General features: G+C 47.1%; 1 protein-coding gene across 7 annotated transcripts in view; it reads left to right on the top strand.

The window, feature by feature from the left end:
• ITPR1 (inositol 1,4,5-trisphosphate receptor type 1) overlaps nucleotides 1–25,842 on the top strand; it is a 331,871-nt gene that overhangs the window by 256,954 nt on the left and 49,075 nt on the right. For all 7 annotated transcript variants that reach the window (XM_047746291.1, XM_047746284.1, XM_047746265.1 and 4 more), the window contains 8 exons: nucleotides 149–329; nucleotides 2,287–2,540; nucleotides 8,882–9,082; nucleotides 10,639–10,749; nucleotides 12,399–12,494; nucleotides 15,250–15,372; nucleotides 16,325–16,429; nucleotides 19,216–19,408. In XM_047746291.1, the coding sequence (XP_047602247.1) occupies nucleotides 149–329; nucleotides 2,287–2,540; nucleotides 8,882–9,082; nucleotides 10,639–10,749; nucleotides 12,399–12,494; nucleotides 15,250–15,372; nucleotides 16,325–16,429; nucleotides 19,216–19,408 (1,264 nt within the window). The remainder of the gene's footprint in view (nucleotides 1–148; nucleotides 330–2,286; nucleotides 2,541–8,881; nucleotides 9,083–10,638; nucleotides 10,750–12,398; nucleotides 12,495–15,249; nucleotides 15,373–16,324; nucleotides 16,430–19,215; nucleotides 19,409–25,842) is intronic.

The raw sequence follows: 25,842 nt of genomic DNA, 5'->3' as shown, positions 1-25,842 counted from the left end.
TAGTGCATGGAACCAACTTGGGTCCAAACCTAGACCATTTGTGAGGTTTTGCAGCTGGCTCGGATCTCCGTGAGGTTTTGGTATCTTGAGTGGGATTAGATCACTGGTCTGTCACCGTGTTGAAAACTCTGTGGGTTTTCCTCGGCAGCACTCCTTTTTCTGCCGGTTAACAGAAGACAAGAAGTCAGAAAGATTCTTCAAAGTCTTCTATGACCGAATGAAGGTGGCCCAGCAGGAAATCAAAGCAACAGTGACCGTGAACACCAGTGACTTGGGGAATAAAAAGAAAGATGATGAGGTAGACAGGGACGCCCCATCCCGGAAAAAAGGTAAGTGTTCCCCTGCGTGCAGCCCTTCCACCCGCTGGACCTACAGACTCCAAACTATTCTACCTGAGGCTTTCAGGAGAAGCAGACCAGTGTGGTTACAATGTAATTCTTCCCAAGTAAGCAAAGCTGAACTGCTCAAACTGTGGTTTGGCGGTTCTTCTTGTGTAAAAAGATGTATGTACCTTCTTTTTGGTCAAGCTCAAGGTTTTATTGGCAGGAAATCCATTTGTAATCTTTTCCTGTAATTTTCTATTCAATGGTAGGGAAAGTTAAAACACAAACTTAGGGGCACCTGAGTCTCCGTGGGGAGTCTGCTTAAGATTCTCTCTCTCCTCTCCCTCTTGCTGTCTCATGCACATGCTCTCTTTCTCTCTCTCTCTTTAAAATAAATAAGTAATGGCTACATAATATTCCACTGTATCAAAATCTTGCCATTTGCAATGCCATGGATGGAACTAGAGGGTATTATGCTAAGGGAACTAAGTCAATCAGAGAAAGTCAATTATCACATGATCTCACTGATATGAGGAATTTGAGAAACAAGGCAGAGGATCGTAGGGGAAGGGAAGGGAAAATGAAACAAGGTGAAACCAGAGAGGGAGACATAACATAAGAGACTCTTAATCTCAGGAAACAAACTGAGGGTTGCTGGAGTAGAAGGGGGTGGGAGGGATGGGGTGGTTGGGTGATGGACATTGGGGAGGGTATGTGCTATGGTGAGTGCTGTGAATTGTGTAAGACAGTGATTCACAGACCTGTACCCCTGAAACAAATAATACATTATATGTTAATTTAAAAAAATAATAAAAAATAAGTAAATCTTAAAAAAGACAAACACTTCAAAACTGGGTATGTATCACTTGTCACCTAATTTCCCCATATTTTCGAAATTATTTGAAAGTTTCTAAAGTTGTTCATTCATGCTCTCACTCAAAGAGAAGTCATACTTGGAAGTAGTTAGATGCACCAGTGTTCAAGTCAAATGGCTGTACCAGGCTAATGAGCCACTACGGGCCTCTTGTTTTAAGTTGAGAATGGGTTTCTTCAGCCACAGTACATTTGGCTTCTGGAGGATGAGTCACTGGAGGGGCTGATCTGTGCGCTGTGGGGTGTTTGACAGCATGTGTGGCCTCTACCCAATAGATACCAGTAGCCCACCCCTGCAGCAGACTAGAAGTGTCCTCAGAGTGTGCTGATTGTCCCCGGGGTTGGGGTGAGCACAAAGTCAGCTCTAGTTTATAACCACTGATATAGAAAGGGAATAAAGAAAGGGAGAAAGCATAACATTTACTAAGTACTTTCTATGAACCAGGCACTATTCATCCTTTACTTGATTTGGAACTGAAATTAACCCTGTACAAAAGATAGAATTGTTACCCCCATTTTACAGATGAGGAAACTAAGGAGTGGAGACTGACTTGTCCTTGTTAAGGCTCTGCAGTGAGTAGGTTTTGAACCCAGGCAGACTGGCTGTAGGGCACTGCACTCCTCTGATGCCTTCCAGGGTCACTGTGAGGGTTCGATGAGGTAACACACAGTGCCTTGGTACTTAGTGGAAAGCGCTCAACTTATTGTCACCACAGTAACAGGACTTAACAGTTGTGATCCTTGTTATGTCAACTCTCTCAGAAGCTTCTCTAGGTAGAATTCACTGATCCTCTGTCCCCTTTGCAGATGAGGACCCTGAGGCCCAGATCCATACAGATTTGTGAGGCTGATAGAGCCAATTCTAAGACTTTTCCTCTAAAACAGTGCAAGCTTAAATACAATGTCAGAGCCATAAGCGAGTGGGCAGGGCATGACCCAGTTTCGATCGTAAGGACTAAGAGAAGTGTTTGTCCAACCTTGAAGATTTCTAGTGAATACCAGAACCTGCCTTTTTGAACATTATCTCTCGTGCTGTGATTAGGACTCCTGAGGACTCAGCAGCATTGAGTGTCTTCTGTTTGCATTCTAGCCAAAGAGCCCTCAACACAAATAACGGAAGAGGTCCGAGATCAGCTCCTGGAGGCCTCTGCTGCCACCAGGAAAGCCTTCAGCACCTTCCGGAGGGAGGCTGACCCCGACGACCACTACCAGTCTGGGGAAGGCACCCAGGCCACAGCAGACAAGACCAAGGACGAGCTGGAGATGAGCGCGGTCATCACCATCATGCAACCCATCCTCCGGTTCCTTCAGCTCCTGTGCGAAAACCACAACCGGGACCTGCAGGTGAGGGCAAGGCCCCTGGGACTTGCAGCTCCTCGGACATCTCTGTTCCCCTCGCCACCACCAGATTCCTTGAGCTGAGGACCCAGGATGGCTCTGACCTCTGGGCAACTGACCCGTTTGTCTGTCTTCCCCACCATCTCCACAGGGACAGGAACCAAGTCTCTTGCTCACCAGTTTGGTGCCTCCTGCATACGCAGTGAAATGGGGGTATGTGCCTGTGTGTGCGTGCAGATGGTACGCTGCCGCAGACACAGGTAAAACTTGGATGGACGCAGGATGGATGAATGATTAAATACACTAGACTTACAAAATCGGATACGTAGAAAGTTCTACTTAAATATGTGTTGGTTGAATGAATGACATGGCCTTCCAGGGTTTTACACAAACAGCTGCTCAAATATATGTGTTGAACTGATTATTCCAGACATCTTCTGTCTACTTTTTTAATTGGTGTCAGGATGATAACGATGGCCAAGGTTTATCGGGTTCTTAGAATATTGTGGATGCTAAGTGTTGCTGATATCATTATATTCATTTTATAGCTGGGGGAACTGAGGTTCAGGGGACATAGTTAGGGAGTAAAGAACTGGGACTTGAACCCAGGCCATCTGGTGGTGGAGCTTGTGTGGTCAACCACCACGTTAAGATAGAGTTTATTTTCTTCCTTGAAAAGTTCCCCACCCGCAAAGCCTAGATGGAAGGACTAAGGATAGATTCCAGAGATATCTCTTTCTTTCTTCCAACCTCCCTCCCTCCCTTCCTTCCTCCCTCCCTTCCTTCCTTCCTTCCTTTCTTTTTCTTTTTTTTTTTTTTTAAGATTTTATTTATTTGACAGAGAGAGTGTATGTGTACAAGCAAGGGGAGCAGGAGAAGCTGCTCCCTGCTGAGCAGAGAGCCCAATGTGGGACTCGATCCCAGGACCCTGAAATCACGACCTGAGCTGAAGGCAGAGGCTTAACCGACTGAGCCACCCAGGTGCCCCAGAGATATTTTCTTTCTACTGAATGGGCATAGCTCTGTAGAACCAATCACTGCCCAGGGGAAGGATGCTAGAGCACCAGGTCCTTGGCCATTACCTGGATTTGCTGCTGGCTTTTGGGAAAAACACCCCTCTCTGCCTAAAAGGGATTGAGGATTAGCAAGAAAGTGTGTCTGAACAACTCCACTAAGATAGAATATTGCCTCCTAAAATAAACAAGTTGGCAGTGGTAGTTCAGTTACTTGAATAATGATGGTATGAAAAGGAAACTGTGGCAAAGAAAAGTGCAGTCTTAAAATATTTGCCTTGCTGACTTTATCCATCAGGTGATGTGATGGCCTTTCACACGTCACCTGTGGCCAGACCCTTCGGGGCAGCCACTGTAAATCAGTCATACTTCAACCCTGCCACACAATCTACGCCTGGAAAAGTTGAGTAAGAAATTACATTGTTAAACAGTAAGACAGAACAGTGAAATAAAACCGGCTAAAGTCTGCAGTATTAACAACTTCTACACGGGTATTTATTTTTAATCAAATTGGTCTGAAGAGCCTGAGTTTTGAAAAGGCAGATATATCCAAGGTCATCCATCAGCCAAATCTGGCCCAAATTTAAAAAATGAAAGAATTTTCCATAAGACCCATTGGGCTCTTTTCCACATTGTTGTTCATTCATTTCCTCCATTGACCTTCCCTGCTTGATCCCTCTCAACATCTGAGTGTGGGATCTTAGCCCTTAGTTTTTCTTTCCTTGCCTGTTGCTCAAATATTCCAACTTTGGACATAAACCACATCGTCCCAGATCCACTGGTCTAGGACTGCCAGGCCTAGCCGGGTAGAACAAAGTATTCATGATTCAAAGAGCCAGGGATGGGTTGTGGTCCCATTGGCTGGTGCTCTGTCTGCCGGCCAACTGTGCCCTCTCGCCTTCCATATGTACACCATTAGTCATGAGGGAGACTGGCCAAGGGAGTGTGAATGACACCATGGAAAGCCAGGCTGTCCCACCAGCAGGAAGGCAAAGCCAACTGTGGCATCTCCGTGGATGGGGGGACCTCCCTGCTGCTGGCGCTATTTCTGGGCTGAGCTCAGTGGTCAGGGCCCTGTACTGTCCCCCCATCACTGCTGCCACTGATCTCCACCGACCTTGGGCTCCAAAGGGAAGTGGGTTGAGACCATGACTGTACGTCATCTGGGTGAGTACCTGCTATGTGCCCGGCACTGGTGGTGACAGAGACCTCACGCCTCCCCTTACAGAGCTGAGAGTCTCAGGCAGGAGCCACTCGGGGAAACCCAAGATTGCTGTGCAGCATGACAAGTGCTGTCGTGGTGTCATCAGAGGGGTTTTGTGGGTTCACAGCAGGCAAACCAGCCCATTGTGCTTGTCCAGGAAGACTCCTCAGAGGACCTGATAACTGCCAGGTTCTGAGCTAAGAGAAGGCTGCCTCCAGTAGATTCCCTCCATGACTGGCAGAGGGGCCGTGCTGATGTCCTTGCTCTCAAGCCTGGTCTGCTTTCATGGACCTGTTCTGACTCCTTCACGGTACCCCCTTGATTTCCCTTCTTTACCATTGTACCCAGAGTCCACAGCGGAAGGAGAGTAAGGCTTTCATTGCATGAATTTGCCAGTTCTTGTTTAGAAGTCTTCACAGTTTTAATTTTGTACCTTAGTGCTTCCTTTGAACTAAGGCCCTTAAGAACCCCATGGACAGAATCACCATTCAATGACCTCTTCCAAAATTCTCCAACACATCGCTCTCTGGAAAATAGTATTGGGGGAAAGGGAAGTCTAGAGTATATTTTAATATATTTTTTAAAAGTCTTAGCAGCTTAAAAAAAAAAAAAAAAGTCTTAGCAACTTAATCTTTGAAATTACCGTAAGCATTATCCAAGTCAGTGGTTTTACGCTTTTTTGGTTTTGGCCACAGAATCCTTTGTTTAAGATCTTATGCAGAAATGTACTAAGTAAAGCAGATGAGAGCAAAGCTGTTCTATTCAGAGGAGAAACTACAGTGCCCAAGAACTTTCCTTTCCTCCCTTACCTACCAGAGCCCTGAGAGGCGGTGCTTTCCAAGGATGCCCCTGGGTCCTACAGGGCCTAGTTGGAAAACCAGTGATCTGAACCAGTGGTTCTCAAGGGTAAAGGTTAGAATCATCTTTAAAGGCTCCCACTATGTCATACACACTGAGGTGTTGGTCAAATTGCTCTGATAGGATGACATTTGTAGAAATCTGGTTCTCAAAATGACAATTTTGAGTGGAAGTCACCTACTCTGAGTGCCACCATTTTGGCAGCATTCCAGAGCAGACAGTGGCTCTCTGGCTCAGGGTTTGCTTGTGTACCAAAGGGAGGAGAAGACCTCATGAGGACATTACTGCCCCCCCCCCCCCTGGTGTAAAGAAGTACCAGTAAGCTCAACGACAGAAGGAATTGGCCTTTCAAAGTTGCCCAGCATCTCTTGTCATATTTATAACCTTAACTTTACTGTTGGTAAATGTTTAGTAGAGATAAGGCCACTGCTTTTGACTTTGCCAAACAGACAGTTGCTGCCTTAAACAAGCTTTGTCCACAGTAGTAAGAAACTTACTCGGAAGGACTATTCTGGAGACATTTTGCCTATGCTTTCCATCCTTCCCCTGAGGGGCTGCCTTTGCTTTGCCGCTGGGTTAAGGAACTCAGGTCTCTTAATGCTAAGAACTACTGTATGAGAACAGACTTGAAGTCTCTTCATTTCTCAGTCCACCCATCTCGACTTGGTCCCTGGCCTTTCAAGGAAAACCCCAAAAAGAACAGGATTTCTCTAGCCTAAGCAAGGCAGGGTGGTGTGTGCTAAGGGTGAAATCTATTCCCTGAACATAGGAATCCCTGTGAGCCTCCTAGTGAGTGACATCGCTCTGTTTTTGCAGAGGACGGAGGAAATGGATCTGAGCTGGGGAAGGGAAAATTCCGGCTTAACACTGCAAAAACTGTGAGCTATGGGAGAGGCTTTCAAGAGAGGGCAGCCAATTATCCTTCATGGGGAGCTGAAACACAACTTGCTTGAGGACTTTACAAGTCCCCTCTCCTCCATCCACTCAATTTAATTCAGATTATTTTAGCCAGTGTTTAGGAAGCACCTGGCATGCGCCAGTCACTGTGCTAGCCACCAGGCACCCTGTGCTATCAACATGGTCCTGGATGGAGTTGATTTCTATAAGCACATCCTGAAGTGTAAGGAGGGGTGAGAGAGGTGTGTGCCATCCTCTGATCTCCCTGGAGTCAGGATGGAGGCTCAAGAGGGCTTCCTGAAGTAAGTGACTGAGACTCCATCCTAAAGGAAGATGAGTTCATCAGGGTACAGATGGGGAGAGAATGACAGGAAGAGAGAATAGTTTGCCTGAAGCCCCAGAATAGAATGAAGAGTGCTTGAAGAGTAGGAAGGAGTTCATTGCTTCCTGGCAGAGGGGCATGGTGGGAGCAGTGATGTCACTGAGCAGAGGGGTGGTGTCACTGGTGGGAGCAGTGATGTCACTGAGTGGAAAAGGGGGCATAGTGGGAGCAGTGATGTCACTGAGCAGAGACGGGGAGACATGGTGGGAGCAGTCACACATGAGTTTGAGAGGCAACTGGCTTGGAGAGCCATGCTTTGAGTTTTACCTTTAGACAGCCAGGCCCTTTCCTGTCCTCTTCCCGAAGAATTTTCCCTCCCTCTCTACATGATGAGGGGCTCAGCTAGGCCCCCAGATAGGTAATATCTTCCCTGAGGAACTGGGTTAAAGAGTGGCTGTGGAAGCCTTCCACAGCCTACCATGGCTTCCTGTGGCCCTGAGAAAAACAATCATCGTATGACAGACATCGTATGACCACACAGTCTCAAATCATCCATCCTTCCTCCATCTCCCTCCCCTACCCAAGTGTTGGTTCAATTTTTAGACTAGTTAGGAAGACTTGAGCATAAAGAATTAAGTTAGGAGAGTAGGGCAAAATGGTTGGTTTGATGGTCCAACATTCAACTTTGTTACCAGCTTGTAATCTGTACATTTATAAATACTTCAATGATACAAGGAATACATGAATAGACTCTCTCTATAGAAGTTCAAATGAAGATGTTAGTTAAAAAAAATTTATTCTTCTCCCCATCCCTACCTCTCTACCCAGAGAGAACTATTGTTGGTTCGGACAGTGAACCAATGGGTTGGCTAGTATCTTTCTAGTCACTCTTCTGTGTATCTGGATGGGAGGAGTGTATACATACTAATCCATTATTTGCCTTTGTGGTTTTCTTATCTTTTAACAGTATGTCCTAAAAATCTTTCCATATTGACACATATGGACCTACTTTAGTGTTTCTAAATTGTAATATTGAATGATGTTGTTGTACTATATTTACTCCCCCATTGATGGACACTTAGGTTGCTTCCAGTTCTTCATTGTTGAAAACAGTGCAATTGGTAGTGAACATCCAGTATGTTCTTTGTGAATAGAGGTCATTCTTTTATACAAGTGGAATTGCCATGTCAAAGGTCACATTTATTTTATATTTTGCTTCTATCTTTTTATAGTACTGTCTTCTATGCTAAAGATCCAACTTTTATAACTGCTTTAAAGAATTTTTGTGGTTAATTTTTCCTTCTTTTTAAAAAGAGATTTTAAAAAGAATCTCTGACAAAAATCTCTTCATCAAAATAGACTCTGCTTTCTGAGGTGGTTGACTATGGTTTGCTTGATTTTATTGAGGAAGTACCTGCTCTTAAGTTTCCCGTTAACATTACAGATTTAGCTGGAGAACATAAATTTGAGCACATGCACACAAGCACACAAACATTTACTCATTCTTGCTCCTTCCTATAATAATTAATGGAAGTGGCAAAAAAAGATAACCAAGGTTTCTGCCATGGCAGTGGGCTTAAGTCAGCCTATAAAGACCTTATTTTGTGATGAAATATCCCTAATGCTAGGCTCTTGGCATCCAGCATCCAGACCACACCACCATCTTTCAAACATAAACATTGCCGTTTGAAATGTCAAATGCTTCTGAACCCAATACCCGGTGGGAGGGGCATGGGCTGGAGTGGGAAAAAAGAGAAAGGAGAACTCAAAAAGGTTTTAGGTTTCTGTCAAAGAGGAGCCCTCCTCCACAGCCTCACATAGAAAAGCACCTTGGAGAATAAGCTACATTGTTTGGTGGCCATTGCCATAGACCAAGGACCCAGTTGACCAGCATGGGGTCTTACTCTTTCCTCCAGTGTTCCATCTCTCTGCATAATTGCTATTCAATTCAGGGCATCCACCAATTAGACACCAGCAAATTGGCAGCATTGAATGACCTTTTCCCTCTCCTTTTTGACTTTGCTCCCTCATTCTGGGCACTGCCCAATTGTAGAACTTCCTTCGTTGCCAAAATAACAAGACCAACTACAATTTGGTGTGTGAGACACTGCAGTTCCTGGACTGTATTTGTGGAAGCACTACTGGAGGTCTTGGTCTTCTCGGGCTCTATATAAATGAAAAGAACGTCGCCCTCATCAACCAAACCCTGGAAAGTCTGACCGAATACTGTCAAGGACCATGCCATGAGAACCAGGTATCTCCATTTTTATTTGGGGCTGGAGGAAAAAAAAAGAGTTTCACCATTTTAGAAACACTGTTGACAGGAACTAGTTCAGAAGTCATATAACATTTGCCTGTTGGCCTAAGAAGTCACTAGAACTAGAAGTCTTCTCCAGCAGTCAAGAAGGAGCTATGGTACTTTATTGTGCTTCAGGACTTGATCTAATCCTAGGCATTGGCGGTATTGTCCTTGGTCTCCATGTGTGGCATGGCGTGTCTTGGCTTGATTTGGTTTGAATATCCAAATTTGACTAACTTGACTAAGGGTAGATAATGAAGTTGGAGTTCAGTGAAGACCAGAAGCCTGGGCTCAATTTTAAATGCTAGAAAAGACTCAAACAGTGGCTACTTAACAGAAAAAGGCTTAAACCTAGCTAGAGAGAGAAACCTTGCTATGGACAAGATAGCTTCAACAACAAGAGAAAATGTTCAGTTGAGATTTTAACACCACAGACATTTAGAGAAAAGAAAGGCCCATTAGTCTTAATGTTGGCCTCTCAAGAAGTAGATTTTTAGAAGGGAACCCAACCATTTCTTAAGTAGAATGTTCATTACTTACCCGTGGTATATTGCAGACTTTGTGAGTTTTTGCATTGATTCTAGGATAATTATGACTTTCAACTCAAATTTTGGCTCTACCCTGGTTGAAGGGGGTAGACTTCCACTGAAATTGCCAGCTGTAAACTCACTTGACAGGGAAGGTGTGATATGCTGTGTTACTTGGGGAGCAAGGCCAAGACCTTCACTCAGGAGAGAAGAATGGCTGACAAAAGGGACAACTCATTGTGTACCACGCACCTGGTCATAGTTGGCTATAAAAACGAGGTTAGCATGTGTTGGATCCACTTTCCTCCGTTGGTTCACTGATGAGACAGATAGTGTAGTCAAAGTTAAAATGAAAAGGAATAAAAAAATTACAACCGGCTTGGGAGAAAAGGCTGTCTGACATCTAAGTGAATTTCATTTTAACCACAAGTTTGCTCTTCTGCCAAACAGAGGTCTGTTAAAAGGCACATACTGAAGTGCATTCTGCTGCAAGTGGGAACCTTACCTGGGGGAAGATGATTAATTTTGGTATTGTGTGAATTAAGCCGGAAACTTGCTTTCCAGGCTTCAACCTTAAGCAAAAGTATGCAATACGAAAACCAAGTGATGTAGAGAGAATGGAACACACCTTTAAAGGGGAAAACAGGTCTCAGAACTCAGAATCAGTCACACGCCGTATTTTCCCTTAAGAACAAAAGCCAACTTTACTGCACTCTTTGGATTAGACACGACCAATTTATCAGTTACAGTGCATGGGGACTTTCCTGCTGTTTACTGTTAATTCTGAAACTAGCGATTTTCATCTGCCTTTTATTTTTTACCACTTTCTCACGGAAAATTTGCAGCTCTCCCCTAGAGACATTACTGGGAGTGGCAAGCATTGTGTTGAAATAGCAGTTCAGCCTGTTGGCTTTTGACATCTGATTTATGACCAGCACTTGTGTAAATGTGTGTGTGTGTGTGTGTGTGTGTGTGTTTCCTCAGAACTGCATAGCCACCCACGAATCCAACGGCATTGACATCATCACAGCCCTGATCCTTAATGACATCAATCCTTTGGGAAAGAAGAGGATGGACCTTGTATTAGAACTGAAGGCAAGTAGGAATTGAAAGCAAAAGACAGTAGCATGTCGAAATAGTCACTTTTGTGTTTTGCTTCTGCACATGATACGGTCAGTGTTATGAAACTAAATACAGGCAGCTCTCTTAGACTAAATGAATGATCCTTTTTGTAAGTTCTGATTAAAAAATGCAAAACTTCAGGTTTCTCCTCCAAATAAGGGTCTCAGGACAGGATACCACTTCTGATGTTGATTTCTTACTCATATCCCCCAAAAAGAAAACCCTCATTCGTATTTAGGGTTTCCAAAGATTCTTTAAGAGTCCACAGACCTCTTGGTGTCCAAAGTGTATTTCAGACTGTGTTTGCCTCACTGAGCACATTTCCTTTTTAACCTTTCCCATGTCGGGGCATGTTGAGATCCGTCCTCTCTCACACCCAAAAACAGCAGTGAGCACTTTGTCATTGTCACAGAATTGCCTAGAACTGCAGGGTTTAGCTGAAAAGCTGATTTGTGTTTAATGCTTAAACAGTATCATGGGAAAGAAAGATCATTAGGGAAGGTGTTAACACAGAAGCCCACAGGAATTACACAATTATTTTTATTTTTCCTTTAGTATTTAGAACGGAGAGAGTCCAAATTGATAGCTGATTTGTGGGTATGATTTAAATGGGTGTTTTGGTGGGTATGCTGTTTTTAATTCCTTTGACAAGTTGTAGAAGTGACTTGAACATTAATTCAGGCTCCTGTGCCTGGCTCCCATTTATTAGGATTTATATGATGAGAGCCTGAAATGAACAAAATTTTGTGTGCTACTGATCAGTCTTTTGAGTGACTTTTTCAACTAATCCAGGAATCTGTGGATTATGATAGAAATTTGTGTGCTCTAAAAAGCCACCGTGGATGGCACAGCCTCCTGAGTGAATTGCCATGACCCATACTTGGGGTGGAAACAAATACTGCCCCCTCTTATGCAAAATAGTAAGAACTTTCTAATCCTGTACACAAAGAAGCATGCAGGGTATCCTAGGCCCAGGACCTAAAATGAGGTCAAGCCAAGAGGTTCAGGGCGTGGGCACATGAAAACTTGGAATGAAATGGGAAATTGGGGTTTGGCACACATACAGTGCTCCTTTGGGTCACTTTGTCTAACTAGTGTCATCTGTACTCTGATTATAGTATTAGGGGTTATGAGAGCTGATAGTAATAGTAATATTTTAAGAAAGGGCAGAATTACCTCAATTACCTACCGCCTCTGCCCTGCGAGGCTAAAGAACAAGGTTTAAAGGGACATCTGCCCTAAAGGCATCCTGGATCCATCCAGCAGGTTCTTCCTGACCCCTGGCATCATGAGAGTGCCCACACGCCCACAAGCACCCATCTTTAACTTCCCAGTTTCCACTAGGACTTGTGTCAATAATATTAAGGAGAAACCTGCCCAAGCAAGCACGTTCCTCTGAGACCCAAAGCAGAGCCTGCATTTACGGTTTGGGGTCGGCAGCAGCACATTCCCTCTCACGTGCAGGTGGCTTTGGCTGTGCTAGACCTGTGGCTCTCCTGTGGGATGAGCTGTCTGTCTGTCCGGCCAGCATGCAGCACCTGCCTCAACTGGGCGCACGCGTTCAGGCCAGCCGCCCCAGGCCGCTCCTCTCCACTGTCTCCTCCCTTTGTTTGTCCAATTAGAACAATGCTTCCAAGTTGCTGCTGGCCATCATGGAGAGCAGGCACGACAGCGAGAACGCAGAGAGGATCCTTTATAACATGAGGCCGAAGGAACTGGTGAGTTGGATGGCTAGTCCCCTGGCCGTGACACGAGACACAGGCAGAGCCAGGTTTGTGGCAGGAAAGAACTTGCTGCCTTGAGTTTTCTAAAGAAGCCAAAGAACCAGAAGTCTAAAGAGAACCTCAGACTCGGGCCTCTGACTGGGCCAGAGAAGTGAAGTAGTGCTTCGAGTGAGTGACACAGCCGCGGACGGCAGCCGCCTTCACCTCCCGTTTCCCCTCCAGGGAGCCAGGGCAGCGGGTGGGCAGGGGAGCCTGGCAGCCTGGAGTTCAGGTCCACAGCTTTCCCTTTGTGCCTCGTCACCTTGGGCGGGCACTTGACCGCTCTAAGCCACAGTTTCCTCCTCCCCTAAAAGGAAGATGATAATATCCTGTAGGCCAGAGGGTGGCTTTGGAGGCTAGACAAGACGGTTGGCATCGGGCCCCCAGCACAGCGCCTGCAGTGAACTGTAGCTCCTTCCTCCTCCTTCCTCCTTTGCTGCTGCTCTCCGTGCCCTGTCTGCATCCAGAGCTAAAGGATCCCCATCTCATCTTGGGGCCAATAATCTGGGCAACAGAAGAGTGTTTCTTGGGTGCTGATGTCTTGGGTTTTTGTTTTTGTTTTGTTCAAAGAAAACACAAATCTTGTTTATTTTTGCTGGGTGATATTCACAATGGGCTGTGACTTCTAGGGTGGAGGTCGGTGCTGCAACCTGTGAGACAGGCAGCTCTCAGAGACACTGAAATGAGCTGAGGACAGAACTCTGTTGGGACTTTTCCCACACAAATAAAGTGTAACTGACAGCACTAAATGAGGGCACAAAAACTTTTCTGTCGCCTGGTGACCTGTGTGCATCGGGGACCAGGCTAAAATCCCTTCATGTATTCCTTGAAATAAAGTTAACAGTGAGCCCACCTCTTTGATCTCTGAGGTCAGGAGTGAGTTCTCAGCCTGAGATGGATGCCCTCTCTGAGTTTACATAATAGCTTATGTAACCGGGGGTTGTGGGGGCTCGAGGTGTCCTTCGGGAGTAGGGACAGAATGACTTCAGAGACCCCGTTCCAACTCTCATGGACCAAGAACATGCCCCCATCTTGGTGGGGGGAGGGTGTTAATGTCAGCACCCAGGGCCGTGGGTGCCACAGGCTTCTGGGTGGCCCCTTTGTGGTTGGAAAACATCATTCCCAGCTCATGGGAGGAGTCAGAGGCTTCCTGGAACGAACATGGTTCTAAGAATCCACGTAGAAAAGAAGCACCCCTGTCCAGGACACACCTACACATAGGCCTGTGTGTATGTGTGTGCACATACATGCATATTCCGGCCCCCACAACCCATGTAATATATTGTCTGTTCAGTTTGGTATTAGAACTAACAGGGAACGCAGCTCGAAAGCAAGAATCTCAAGGATCTTTCTCCAAAATTACTTTCAGGGCCTGCCCTGATGTCAGTACAGAATTGTGTGGCCCTCTGCATGCTTGCTCTGGGATAATGAAAAATAACTCTGGGGAATAGCCTTGTGGCAATGCAGAAGGCTGAGATGCCCTCTGAATCATCAAAGAAAATGATTAATTTTCCCTTCAACTTAGGGGTTGAAGGCATTTTGTTCTTATTCTTTGAATGATTAAATCTCGAATGATTTGTTCATGAGATAAACATTGACCAGGCCTTGGGGCGCCTGGGTGGCTCAGTGGGTTAAGCCGCTGCCTTCGGCTCAGGTCATGATCCCAGGTCCTGGGTTCGAGCCCCGCATCGGGCTTTCTGCTCAGCAGGGAGCCTGCTTCCTCCTCTCTCTCTGCCTGCCTCTCTGCCTACTTGTGATTTCTCTCTGTCAAATAAATAAATAAAAAAATCTAAAAAAAAAAAAAAAAAAAAAAAAAAAAACATTGACCAGGCCCGACTTTGTCCAAGGCATTGTGCTGGGCGCCAGGTAAAGATTAAGAAACGAGCAGACCCAGCCCCCTGGCCCTGCATAGGGCATGGAGGTAGACTGAACCAGTAAGATGGGTACAGAAATGCTCTAGGAAATGTCCTTGCAGTGTGAAAGTAAGCAACAAGCATGGGTCCTTTGGTAGCAGATTCGAGGTCGAATCTCAGCTCACTAGCCAAATCATTTTAGGAATGCCCTTCTCTGAAATGAAGCTTCTCTGTTTCCTCATCCATAATAAAAGGCAATCTTTGACACTTCCTAAAATGTTTCTGAGCATTAAATTCCCCCCTCAAAAAATATTAAAATACTTACACAGTGCTTGACATATAGAAAGACCTTGGTAGATGTTATTTTTACATGGAGTAGGGACGGAGAAATGTGGACAGGGGAAAATGTGGAATCAGAGGTAATAGTTTGACCAGCTCTGCCTAAAGGCTAGTGGATTTCTTACTAGTTTTTCCTGAGGATGGCAAAGGTTGGGAGCTGGGGAGAGATGGCAGGAGGAAATGTAGAGACAGGAAAAGTCTGGCCTCTAGTCTACATTTATGTCCTATTTTGTTGTCTCCAGAAACTTTTATAACCCTTGTCCCCTCCTAAGGGAACAGAATAGCCCTTGGTCCGGCTACAGTACATGTGGGTTTCATTTATCCTGTCAGTGGAAGCTGATTGGTAGGGACAGCCTGTGGCAGTGTTGAGAAGGATTCTGAGGCTGCATCCGTAACCTGACCGGAAGGAGTGCTGAGATTCCTGGGCTCTGTCTGCCCCCGGAGAGGGGACTGTAGGCGTCAGTCCTGGGTGGGTCTTCCTTGGAATGGGAACTGTATTCATTTGTCCATTCTTGCAGGTGGAAGTGATCAAGAAAGCCTACATGCAAGGTGAGGTGGAATTTGAGGATGGAGAGAATGGCGAGGACGGAGCTGCCTCCCCCAGGAATGTGGGACACAACATCTACATACTGGCTCATCAGGTATGACCTCTCCCTAGGTCCCAGCACCAGATGTCACTGGCCCGCAGTGCTGGCATTCCAAGGTGAACGTGTGCTTAAACTTGCTTTTCCTTTAAGGTTTTAACCTCGGGCTGTGTCTGCTCATGATAATGTGGCTCCCAGGTACTAGTGACAGCCTGACCCAGTGTACTGAGTTCCAGGGCTTCCGTTTTCCCACGGTAGCGTCACGTCCTTGGAAATCCCCACGCTGCTCAAAGGCCTTCGCACTGAGTCCTGACACTCGGATGGTTTATGGCTGTGTTTGGAGACAGTTGAAAGGACTCAGGCTTTTCATAAATATTGATGAGTCTGTCTTAACAATCTGAAGAAATAAACCTCAGCTGCCTTGCCTATCACATTTAAAAATCTTGGGGGACTGACTTGTCGTTATGACTTCTTTTTGTTTGCTTTTCGGGGGGTGTAGTTATGCTTCCTACCCTGGCACCAAAATGCCCTGTTTCATAACTCTTCCCAAGTGGCTGGGCTTTTGAAGATACTTTCTTTTTCTGGAGGTTGATGTGCCTTGAGCTTGCTGAGGTGTGTGGGCAGCTTGTAACTCTGCGGCAGGCTCATGCTTCCTGTCCCCTTCACCTCGCTGAGGTGCGGGAATGAGGGATAGAGCAGCGACGGTGCTGGGCAGGGGGTTGGTATCCCCCACCACAGAAAACCCCATCACCCTCCCGCCTGGCTAAAAAAGTGGGGGGAAGAGGGACCTCTCGTGGGCCTGAGCTTTTCAGGCTGCTCTGCCAGCTCCCAAACTAGCCGCGCGCGGAACGCACCTTGCTGGAACGCAGCGGGCCTCTTGCCACCTTTGCCCTTCACCTTGCCGCAGGTTAGAACGCATTCTTCATACCCCGGAAAGGCCGGAAAGGAGCGCATGCGTTCCTGTTGCAAAGAGACGGTGACTCCCTGGTTTTCTGTCTTTGTGTTCTAGTTGGCTCGGCATAACAAAGAACTTCAGACCATGCTGAAACCTGGAGGCCAAGTGGATGGGGACGAAGCTCTGGAGTTTTATGCCAAGCACACAGCCCAGATAGAGGTAAAAGCAGCGGGAACTCAGTGTGGGCCTGTGGCGAGGGCCTGCTGTGGGTTCTGCCCTGTGCTGGGGTGGGCGCATAGTCATTCGTCTGAGCACCAGCATGTTGGGTATGAATTCTGACCAGGCCGTGAGGACACATAGAAGGTATTATAAGAAAGGGAGGGACCTTTCAGAGGGTCCTTCCAGAGTGACCTGCTGGAGACTCTGGTGGTCAGAGAGACCTGTCCTGAAGAATGATGTCCAAGCGCAGACCTTAGGAAAATGCAGAATGAAACAGGCAGAGCCTAGAGGGAAGAGCTTTGCTGACATGGAAGTGACAAGTGGAGGCCGTGGAAGGGGACACTAGGGGAGGGTAAGGAGCTGACATTCAGTGAGCAGCAGGGAGGGCAGCACAGGTAGCTCGGGTCCTACGGAATCCTCTCTGCCATCCTGGAAAGAAGTGTTGGTTTATCGGAAGAGCCATGTGGAACCACGGGAGAGTTCTGCACAGGAGTGGGGCAGTCACATCCGCATTAAATGCACATACACACAGCATACCTTACTCATTCTCTGTGACCCAAATGGGACCATCTTGCCCTTAGCAGATGGGGAGACACTGAAAGAAGATTCAGAGAGGGTGTGTCATTGGCCCAGCAAGCAGTGCCTGAGCCGGAACTGTGTGTAATCCAGGCCTGGCTGACCCCAGAGCCCATGGCGCATTTTGTCACCTGCATTGAACACAGAGTTCTGTCTCCAGGCTCTGGGCAGTAAGGGGTGGTGTGCCCTGATTAGCTAAGGAAGGGCACAAATTCAATATCCGTGTCAGAACCAAGATTTTGAAGGGCTAACAGACTCCTTTGGGCCATATTAAATGTTCAGGATGAAGACTTCCTAGGAATATTTTCTTACCTGATGTCTCAAGTGTGTCTGGACTGTTCTAATAAAATGCGTAACCTTGCTGATGAGTTGATCATGGCAGTGCATGTGGGCAAGTACCCTTGATTTATTGTTAATGATGAGAAGCTTGGTGGCAGAGCCAGCTCTGATTTATGGGGCCCTTAAAGGACAAGCTGTAGGTGTTTGCAGCATAGGATGTCAGAGCTCCTTCATCCACTGGAGAGAAGGCTAAAGCTTACTCTAGTTAAAAGGTGTGAACAAAGTCACCTGGCCTGTTAGAGGTGGGGAAGGATTGGAATGTGTTCTCCCAGTTTTAAGTCTCCTGAAAACGAGGTGAGGGCAGATAGTAAATTATGGAGAGACATGGCCAGACATGGTGTTGCTGGCTCTCAAATCCTGCCCTTGGCTAGCCGCCCATTTCTTCCACTTTCCTGAGGGAATTACCTATGCAAAGCCAGAGAACACCCTGTTACTCCCTGGGGCTTCCTACAGCATGCCTTTGCTCTCCAGAATCAGGCTGTGTAGCCCCGGAGTCTGGGACTCAGTCCTTGCCAAGAAGCCTCCTTCTTTCCCTCTGGATTCCAGAAACACATCTTATATCATATCCCTTCAGCTTAGGGACATCCAGGGCCCACCCAACTATGTAAACAGGCAGAGTTGGTCCCTGAGCCTGTCTGGACGACAGTGTCACCTGGGGGAAGCTGGTTCATGGGAACGCTCCAGTCACCAACCCCCACACCACAGTTCCAGTTACATGAGGCTGACTGAGGGACCAGAATCAGTATGACAGTGAAGCTTCCTGTAACCTGATCTCCCGCTAGATTCAGGAACCACTGGTCTAAAGACCACGTCTCCCAGAATTTATAGACATAGGGTCATGGGAACCTGTCACACATCTGAGAGAGCTTGCCACTAAGACTTGACTGGAGTCACCTCTCTTGCTGTGTCAGGGAACAAAAGTGTTGAAGAGTGTGAGAACCAGATCTTCTGGAAGAGGGCATAGGCCCTGGGGTTCACCTGACTTCTCCATCCTCTGGGGAGGAAGAATAAAGGTCAAGCCCCAGTTGTACTGTGACCTGAACCCCTTTTGAAATCCCTACCCCCCCCAGGATGGTGACTAAGTGTCCTAGAACTTGCACCATCCTCACCAGACTGCCTCCTGTCCGGAAACCAACCCACTCTGGGAAGGGCACGGAGAATACCTGGGAGGTGTCCACTCTGGGACCCAACGAAGCTGCTTTAAAGAGCACTGAGCACCACCCCCATGTGAAACAGCCAGACTAGCTCACGTGCTGTGCGCTTTAGATGCCATGACAAGACAGGAGGACAGTGCAACTGGATGAACCAAGGGTCTCTTTTTAAAGTTCCTATTTAGGGAAACTACAACAACAACAACTAATTTTGCTATCGGAGAAGTTTTAGTGAGGCTTGTCCCACAGTCCAGCGTTGCACCCGCCGGTATGGTCGTCATTAGCCACGTGTGGCTGTTTGAATTAAAATTAAATATGGAGAGGGTCAGTGGCACCAGCCACGCGGGGCAGGTGTTCAGACACGGAACCCGGAACCGTTCCCTCGGTACAGAGAGTTCTGTTGGACAGGCCCAGCCCCCTCATCTGGATATATACACAAAACACAGTTTAAGTTTTTGAGGCAAAAGTTAGTCACAGTAAAATTAATGGGTCTCAAGTTAAAACAAAACAAAACAATCAACTCTTAAAGACTTGCCCAAGCTGGTTTTTACATAAATGTGAGAGACATGACCCCGTCGGGGGGCTCTAAGATCTGAGAAGATGCAGGAAGAGCTTTGTGTTACACTCAGTCATGAGCACCGGGCCTGTGACCTTAGTGAAGATCCCTAGTGAAAGGTTTCTGCAGATGACTCTTGGAGCTCCTCCATTCTCTCACCCCAGATCGTCAGATTAGACCGAACCATGGAACAGATTGTGTTCCCTGTGCCCAGCATATGTGAATTCCTAACCAAGGAGTCGAAACTGCGGATATACTACACTACAGAGAGGGACGAGCAAGGCAGCAAGATCAATGACTTCTTCCTGCGGTCCGAGGACCTCTTCAATGAAATGAACTGGCAAAAGAAACTGCGAGGTGGGTCTGCGGCGCGCCATGGCTCGGGGGCGGGGGGGGGGGGGGCACACCGTCCTGGGTTTTCAGGAGCCCCGCCCCTTGGTGGAGGGCGAGTCTCCAGCAGGAGCAGGGCGAGCCTAACGTCTGCCTCCAGACACCTTGGTAGCTGAGAAGTGGGCTCTAGCTTCAGGGAGGCACCTGCCTTTGTGCCCCATTTGATGGGAATGGGTTGGAGAGCTCTGTGGAAGACTTCCAGAGTGTCCTTTTTTGGTATCTTGTTGTAGGAAATAAAAGGGAAGGAGAAAAGGCCAGGCTTTGAGCTCACAGGATGGTGCCCTTGAGCAGGAAATTGAGCCAGCTTGACGGCTCATTTACTAGCTCACTGGCTCTAAAGACACTAGTCTCCCCCTTTTATGCAGGGTAACTTGGGTTTTGGACTCTAGCATCATTTTATAGGCAGTGGAATAATTTGCCACATAAGACGCACCATTGCTCACTAGCGAGTCCCACTGCATTGCCCGGCCCGTCGGCTTGAAATTACCCGTCTCAAATGCTTTTATAAGGGCTGTCCCAGAGGGCTCTTCAGCTCCTGGTTTTCATTAGGATTTTAATGGGATCCTTCAGCACTGACAGTACGCTCCGCACCAACTGTTGTGACCAACTTAGAAAGGATTGTACTTTATTTCTGTCTCGTAGTCAGGAGCGAGGTTTTCTCTTTGAAACCCTGGATTCCAGCTACAGTTGTGATCTTTTGGACTCTTTCTGTGGGGCAGGGCAGTGGGAGGGGAAGCTGTGTTGGAGATCACTTTCTGGGAGCTCCTGTCTTCTTCCTGCCTCCCACCAACCCAGGCAGAATGGACCAGCGTTCTTCACTGCAACCTCCTTCCATCTCGCCATTTTTCTCCCTGCTTCCCTGGCCCCCAGCTCTGGCTAGTGGCAAAGTGGGACATATGTACACATTGGCCAGGGGCCCTGTTCTTTACCACACCTCCACCGCACAACATTCTCGCTCATCTCTAAGGGCTACCTCCTCATCCAGCACTTTAAAACATTAGAAGTTTTGGGGATGCCTGGGTGGCTCATTCAGTTAAGCCTCTGCCTTCGGCTCAGGTCATGATCCCAGAGTCCTGGGATGGAGTCCTGCATCAGGCTCCCTGCTCAGTGGAGAGCCTGCTTCTCCCTCTGCTTCCTACTCCCCTTGCTTGTGTGCTCTTTCTCTCTCTCTCTCTCTCTCTTTCTCTCTCTCTCTCTCTCTCTCTCTCTCTCTCTGTCTGACAAATAAATAAATCTTTAAAATGGTAGATGTTTCCTGGGGAGAACCTGGCTGCCTCGATAGCTAGAGCTTATGACACTTGATCTCAGGTTCGTGAGTTTAAGCCCCATGTTGAGTGTAGAGATTGCTTAAACATAGAATTGTGAAAAGAAAAGAAAAAGAATGCTTCTGGAGCCAAAACCTATTCCTCACCCAGTCAGGTGTCTGATGGCAAGAGGGGCCCAGAGGCCTTTAGCAGAACAGCTTGCGGGTGCCCCTTGGTAGGGACCCTGGAAGATTGAGGGCACACTTCTGGTTGATACAGTATGTCCTTGTAGCCTGCTGTGGACTTTGTGCAGGCTCCTGCAGCTCTAGCGTGAGCTGCCTTGAACATATGCATAGCACAATGCTCAGGTGAACAGAGAAAGAAAAAATACCAAAAACAAGGTGGACATAGACCGCATCCATTTTGTACTCATATTTTCAGCCGTTAGGTTGGCTGGGGCTGTCTGGGATTCCAGCTTCATGGGAGAATCCTGAGCTCACGTATGCAGGTCTCCACTATGGTTGCTACCCCTGTGATTTCACTCTTGTCCGTGTGCGGGTCTGCTGAGACTGGTCAGATGGAGTCATCCTGCCAATTCTGAGAGCCTCTGAAAAAGAGATCAATACTGCAGAGGCTCTCCAAGAGGCTTGGGAACTGACAGAGGGGGTCTCACCTCTTCTTGCTGAGGTGAGGTAATTTGTAATCTCTCGTTCTGAGGCATTGTCCTGAGCCAGGCACAGTGGGAAGACCTCAGCCCCCAGAGGTGGGGACCTCACTTGCATTCCACTCCTGCCACCCCTGGCTCCATGGTCCTGAGCAGATGACTTCCAGCTTCCAGACCCTCGCCTAGAAGGTGGGGAATTGAGGTTGATTGATTGCTGAGCTGCTGTGTCGTCATTTCAAGATTTACGTTGCATTGTAGCTAATTCCTTCTCTTATTTAGTCCACCTTTGTTTCAGAAACAGTTTTTACTTCAGTAAAGCTTAAACACAGCTATCATTGTCAACTGAAAGATTTTAATTGGCTTCAAAGCTATCTGCTGGTAGGAGAGAAACTGAAAACAGTAACTGAATTAAACATGTGCATATTTAGGGAGGGGAGAAATGTACTCGTCAGAAGTACATTTAAAATGTACTCGTCAATTAAAATGAAATACGTTTTTCCCTCTAAGTAGCTGATTTCTCTCCTAATAAATCTGCAGGGGGGAAAAATGCTGCTTTATTCCTGAAGCTGCTTTCCCTTTTCCCAAAAGTATCGCAGAATCACCTGTGCTTTGGTACATCTGTAGCCAGGGCTCAGATATAAAGCCAAGTCTGTCTAAGACTGAGCTCACTTAGTAATTGCTTCTGCAGATATTAAGATCGTCAATTCCTAAGCTCTCCCGAAGCCACCTTCCCTGCTCCTCTTACAGAACGCGCATGCACGCACACACACGTACACCACCTCCAGTGTGCTCACATGCTCTCTTACCCATGTCTCTCTGACTCCTTCTCCTAAAGTTCCCAGCCCCAGGGAAGTGAACACTCTGGGCTAAGAAAATGAGAAGATAGTGAAAGAGGAAATTGAGGCAGAATTGCATTTGCTGACCTTTTCCTGCTTGGGGTTTTCCCTCCTGGTTATCACACCCATCCAAACAGCTGGAGAATTCTTTTTTTTATATACACAGAGTCCAGGTCCCCCAGCAAGGCCCTATTCCCTCAGAAGAACAGATACAGAGGCTAGGAAAGGGGATGACCAAGAAGTGCTCTGGGGTGTAGGTCATTGGACTGACCTGTCTTACTGGGGTCATGGCATCTGTCTTTTTGCTGTGATGTAGCAGGTGTATTGATCCCTCCAACTTGTACCCTTAATAAGTAGAAAATATTGGGGTTCCTGGGTGGCTCAGTGGGTTAAAGCCTCTGCCTTCGGCTCAGGTCATGATGCCAGGGTCCTGGGATCGAGCCCCACATCGGGCTCTCTGCTCAGCGGGGAGCCTGCTTTCTCCTCTCTCTGCCTGCCTCTCTGCCTACTTGTGATCTCTGTCTGTCAAATAAATAAAATCTTTAAAAAAGAAAGAAAGAAAGAAAGAAAATATGCTACAAAGTATAGTTGGGGGGGTGTTCAACAGTGTGTAAGCTGTGATTCCTTCCTGTGTGAACGTGATGGGGGCAGGCAGCATAGGATATCTTTAAGTGGTTGTAATTGAGGCGACTGACAAGGAGCAGGGCTGTAATTAAGCAGTGACATGCTACGGAAGTGTGGGAAAGACAAGCTTTTGAGAAAAGGTGGCATCTGAACAGCATCTGGAAGGATTGATAGGACTTGGATAAACATAGTCCTGAGAGTTCGGGAGAAGGGAAGGCGTACTCATTTCCTCTTGCTACTCTGAGAGAGTACCACAAACTTGAAGGCTTACAAAAACATACATCTACTATCTTAGAGTTCTCAAGGCCAGAAATGTACAGAGGCTCTCACCGGACTAATATCAAGGTGTTGGCAGGACAGCCTGCCTTCTGGAGGCTCTAGCTTTGTTTTCCGGTGTCCAGGGTCTTCCTGCATTCGTTGGCTCCTGGTTTCTTCCTCCATCTGCAAAGCCATCCGTGGCCAGGAGAGCCTTTCTCACGCTGCATGACTCTGCGCCTGACTCTCCCACACCCTTCCTTCACTTTTAAGGGTGTTTATGATTATGCTGGGCCCACTGGATAATTGAGGGTCATCTCCCTATTTCCAGATCCTTACTTTATCACATCTATGAAGTCCCTTTTCTCACGAAAGGTAACATATTTGATTCCGAAAATGAGGATGTGGACCTCTTTGGGGGTATTACTATTTTCCCATCACACAGGCTATATCCGTTGTGTTATATTGCTGTAGAATAAATGGCCTCAAAACTTAGTGGCTTCAAACAGTAAATATTTATGTCCTCACAGTTTCTCAGGGCCCCGGAGTTTGGGAGCAGCTTAGTTGGGTGGTTCTGACTCAGGGTTTTTGCTGTCAAGTTGGCAGCCAGGGCCTCTTCATCTGAAGGCTGGGTGGACCCAGAGGACCCACTTCTCCGTTCACTTATGTGGCTGCTGCTGGAAGGCATCACTTCTTCTCCATACGGGCCCCCCTGTAGGGCTGCTGGAGTTCCTCACTACATGGCAGGCTGTGTCCTCGGAGCAGATGACTGAGGAGAGGGTGAGCGTGTGTGCGAGGAGGATGCTGCAGTGCATCTTATGACCGAATGTCAGGAAGCACGCCCGTCACTTCTGTATTCTCCCAGAAGCAGTAATTAAGTCCGTCCCACAGTCAAAGGGAGGGGGATTGAGCTCTACCTCTCGAAGAGCAGAGCATCAAAGACTTTGTGGACATATTTTCAAGCCTCCGTGGGGACAGTGCACAGAGGCTGGAGGGGTGGCAGATGTCCAGGGAGCCACCACTAGACTGGGATGTGAAGGTGGTGTCTCTGGGGAAGGGAAGTGGGAGAAGAGTCTGGAAATTTAGACGGCGCACGGGAAATAGAAGACAGTGTGTGTGAAGGTTGGTCTTTTTGCACCAGGACAGATACCCAGTTGATTTGAAGGACAGAGTATTTGTTCATCAGATTTAAGTATGTTAACTTTATAAATACATGATTTATTTGTGAAGTCTATGCCGTGCTTAAGGGCCATTTATTACAATTATATGAAAGCGTCCTATAGTAGCTCCTGTTGTATTTGATATTGAGAGCCCCCTTGAAGAGAGTTCTGGCTTACGTAGACCAGCACTGAGCTTTGCCATTTCCTGTTTTTCTTTTATCTCATACGAGCTTTTTATACTGACGCTAACGTGGAGAGGATATTATAAATTCCCTTGCGCCCACCACTCAGCTTCAACCATTACCAGCCCTTTGCCATTCTTGCCACCTGGCTCTTGTGGAGTTTCCATTTCTGGATCAGAAATGGGCTTCAGGCCCAGAAGAAACACCAGTAGCTATTGTTTCCAGAGCAGATGATTTCTCATCTTAAACTTGTTTCGGCAATTAACTTTAAAAAAAAAAAAAAATTGTTACTGGAGGTTGAATCCTGGTCAGTTCCTCTCCTGGGTGGGGACATGAACCACTTACCTTTAGCCTTGTCTGACAGCACAGGAGCACTGACCTGGGTGATGAGATCTCCACAGCTTCCACCCCCTGCTGGGCCTCAGTTTCCCTGAGAGATTTAAATGAGAGATTTTAAATTAGGTGCTCATAGCTCTAAACATCTAGAGTTTGGAAACGTTTCCTGTTTCCAAGTGCAAACATGATATGAGCAATTATTAAATTACCCAAGGCTCTGTTTAATTGTGGCATAACTTTATTTTGGAGAGAAGCTTTCAAAGATTTGGCTGCTGCTCTAGGCATCATTATAGGGCCATTGAATTTGTCATTGGCTGCTGTCCTAAAGGTAAATGATGACTTCATTGGGGAAGAGAAACACGCCATAGAGACCCATTCTCCCGTACTCCATACTTCTTTGGAGGGAGATAAAGTGAAAGGAGACCGTCTTTGGGAAACTCTGCTTCTGGCATGGAGACTGAAATTATGCCTCCCACATCTATATTTGAGCATCACCCTAGCACCACAGGAGACAAATTCAGGGGAAGAGGAAGCACCACCACACATGGTGTGGCCAGAGGCTTGTTGTTCTAACTGAACATGCCTGGCCAGCGTGGTGTGACCTCTAGGGGACTACAGAATCAGACGGCAGCAATATGCAAAGTGTCTCTCAACCCTCGGTGATGGCTTTGATACCACATCCTTTCTCTACTGTAGCCTTTGGGAATGGGAACTTGCTGCTGCTGACTACCCAGTCGGCAACTCCCCCCCGTAGTTCCCCTGCCCCCAGTGTGATCGTCAGACTTCAGGAAAATGGAAAATGGCTCGATGTCAGGAAAGGCATCATTGTCTAGCTTTTAGGCACCAGTGAATTAGTGGAGGATTTTGAGCAAAGGAGTGTGGAAATGGTAGCCTCCCTAGCCTGGGCCAACTCTGAGTGCTGTGTGTCCCTCCAGCTGGAGCCCCGCACTTCCAAAAGGCTCACTAAGTTCTTGGGTCTCTCTGGGCATTTCCTTTGGTCCCAGGGCCCTGGAAGGACTGCGGATTCAGTGCCTGAACTCTGGACAACCCCAGATTCCATAACTGGTGGTGTCGACTGGGGCATGCAGCGTTTTTCAGAT

The sequence above is a fragment of the Lutra lutra genome, chromosome 1 (genome assembly GCF_902655055.1).
Source record: "Lutra lutra chromosome 1, mLutLut1.2, whole genome shotgun sequence".
Taxonomy (NCBI): domain Eukaryota; kingdom Metazoa; phylum Chordata; class Mammalia; order Carnivora; family Mustelidae; genus Lutra; species Lutra lutra.
Note: the sequence above shows the minus strand (reverse complement) of the source record. Positions and strands in the feature narration are given on the sequence as shown.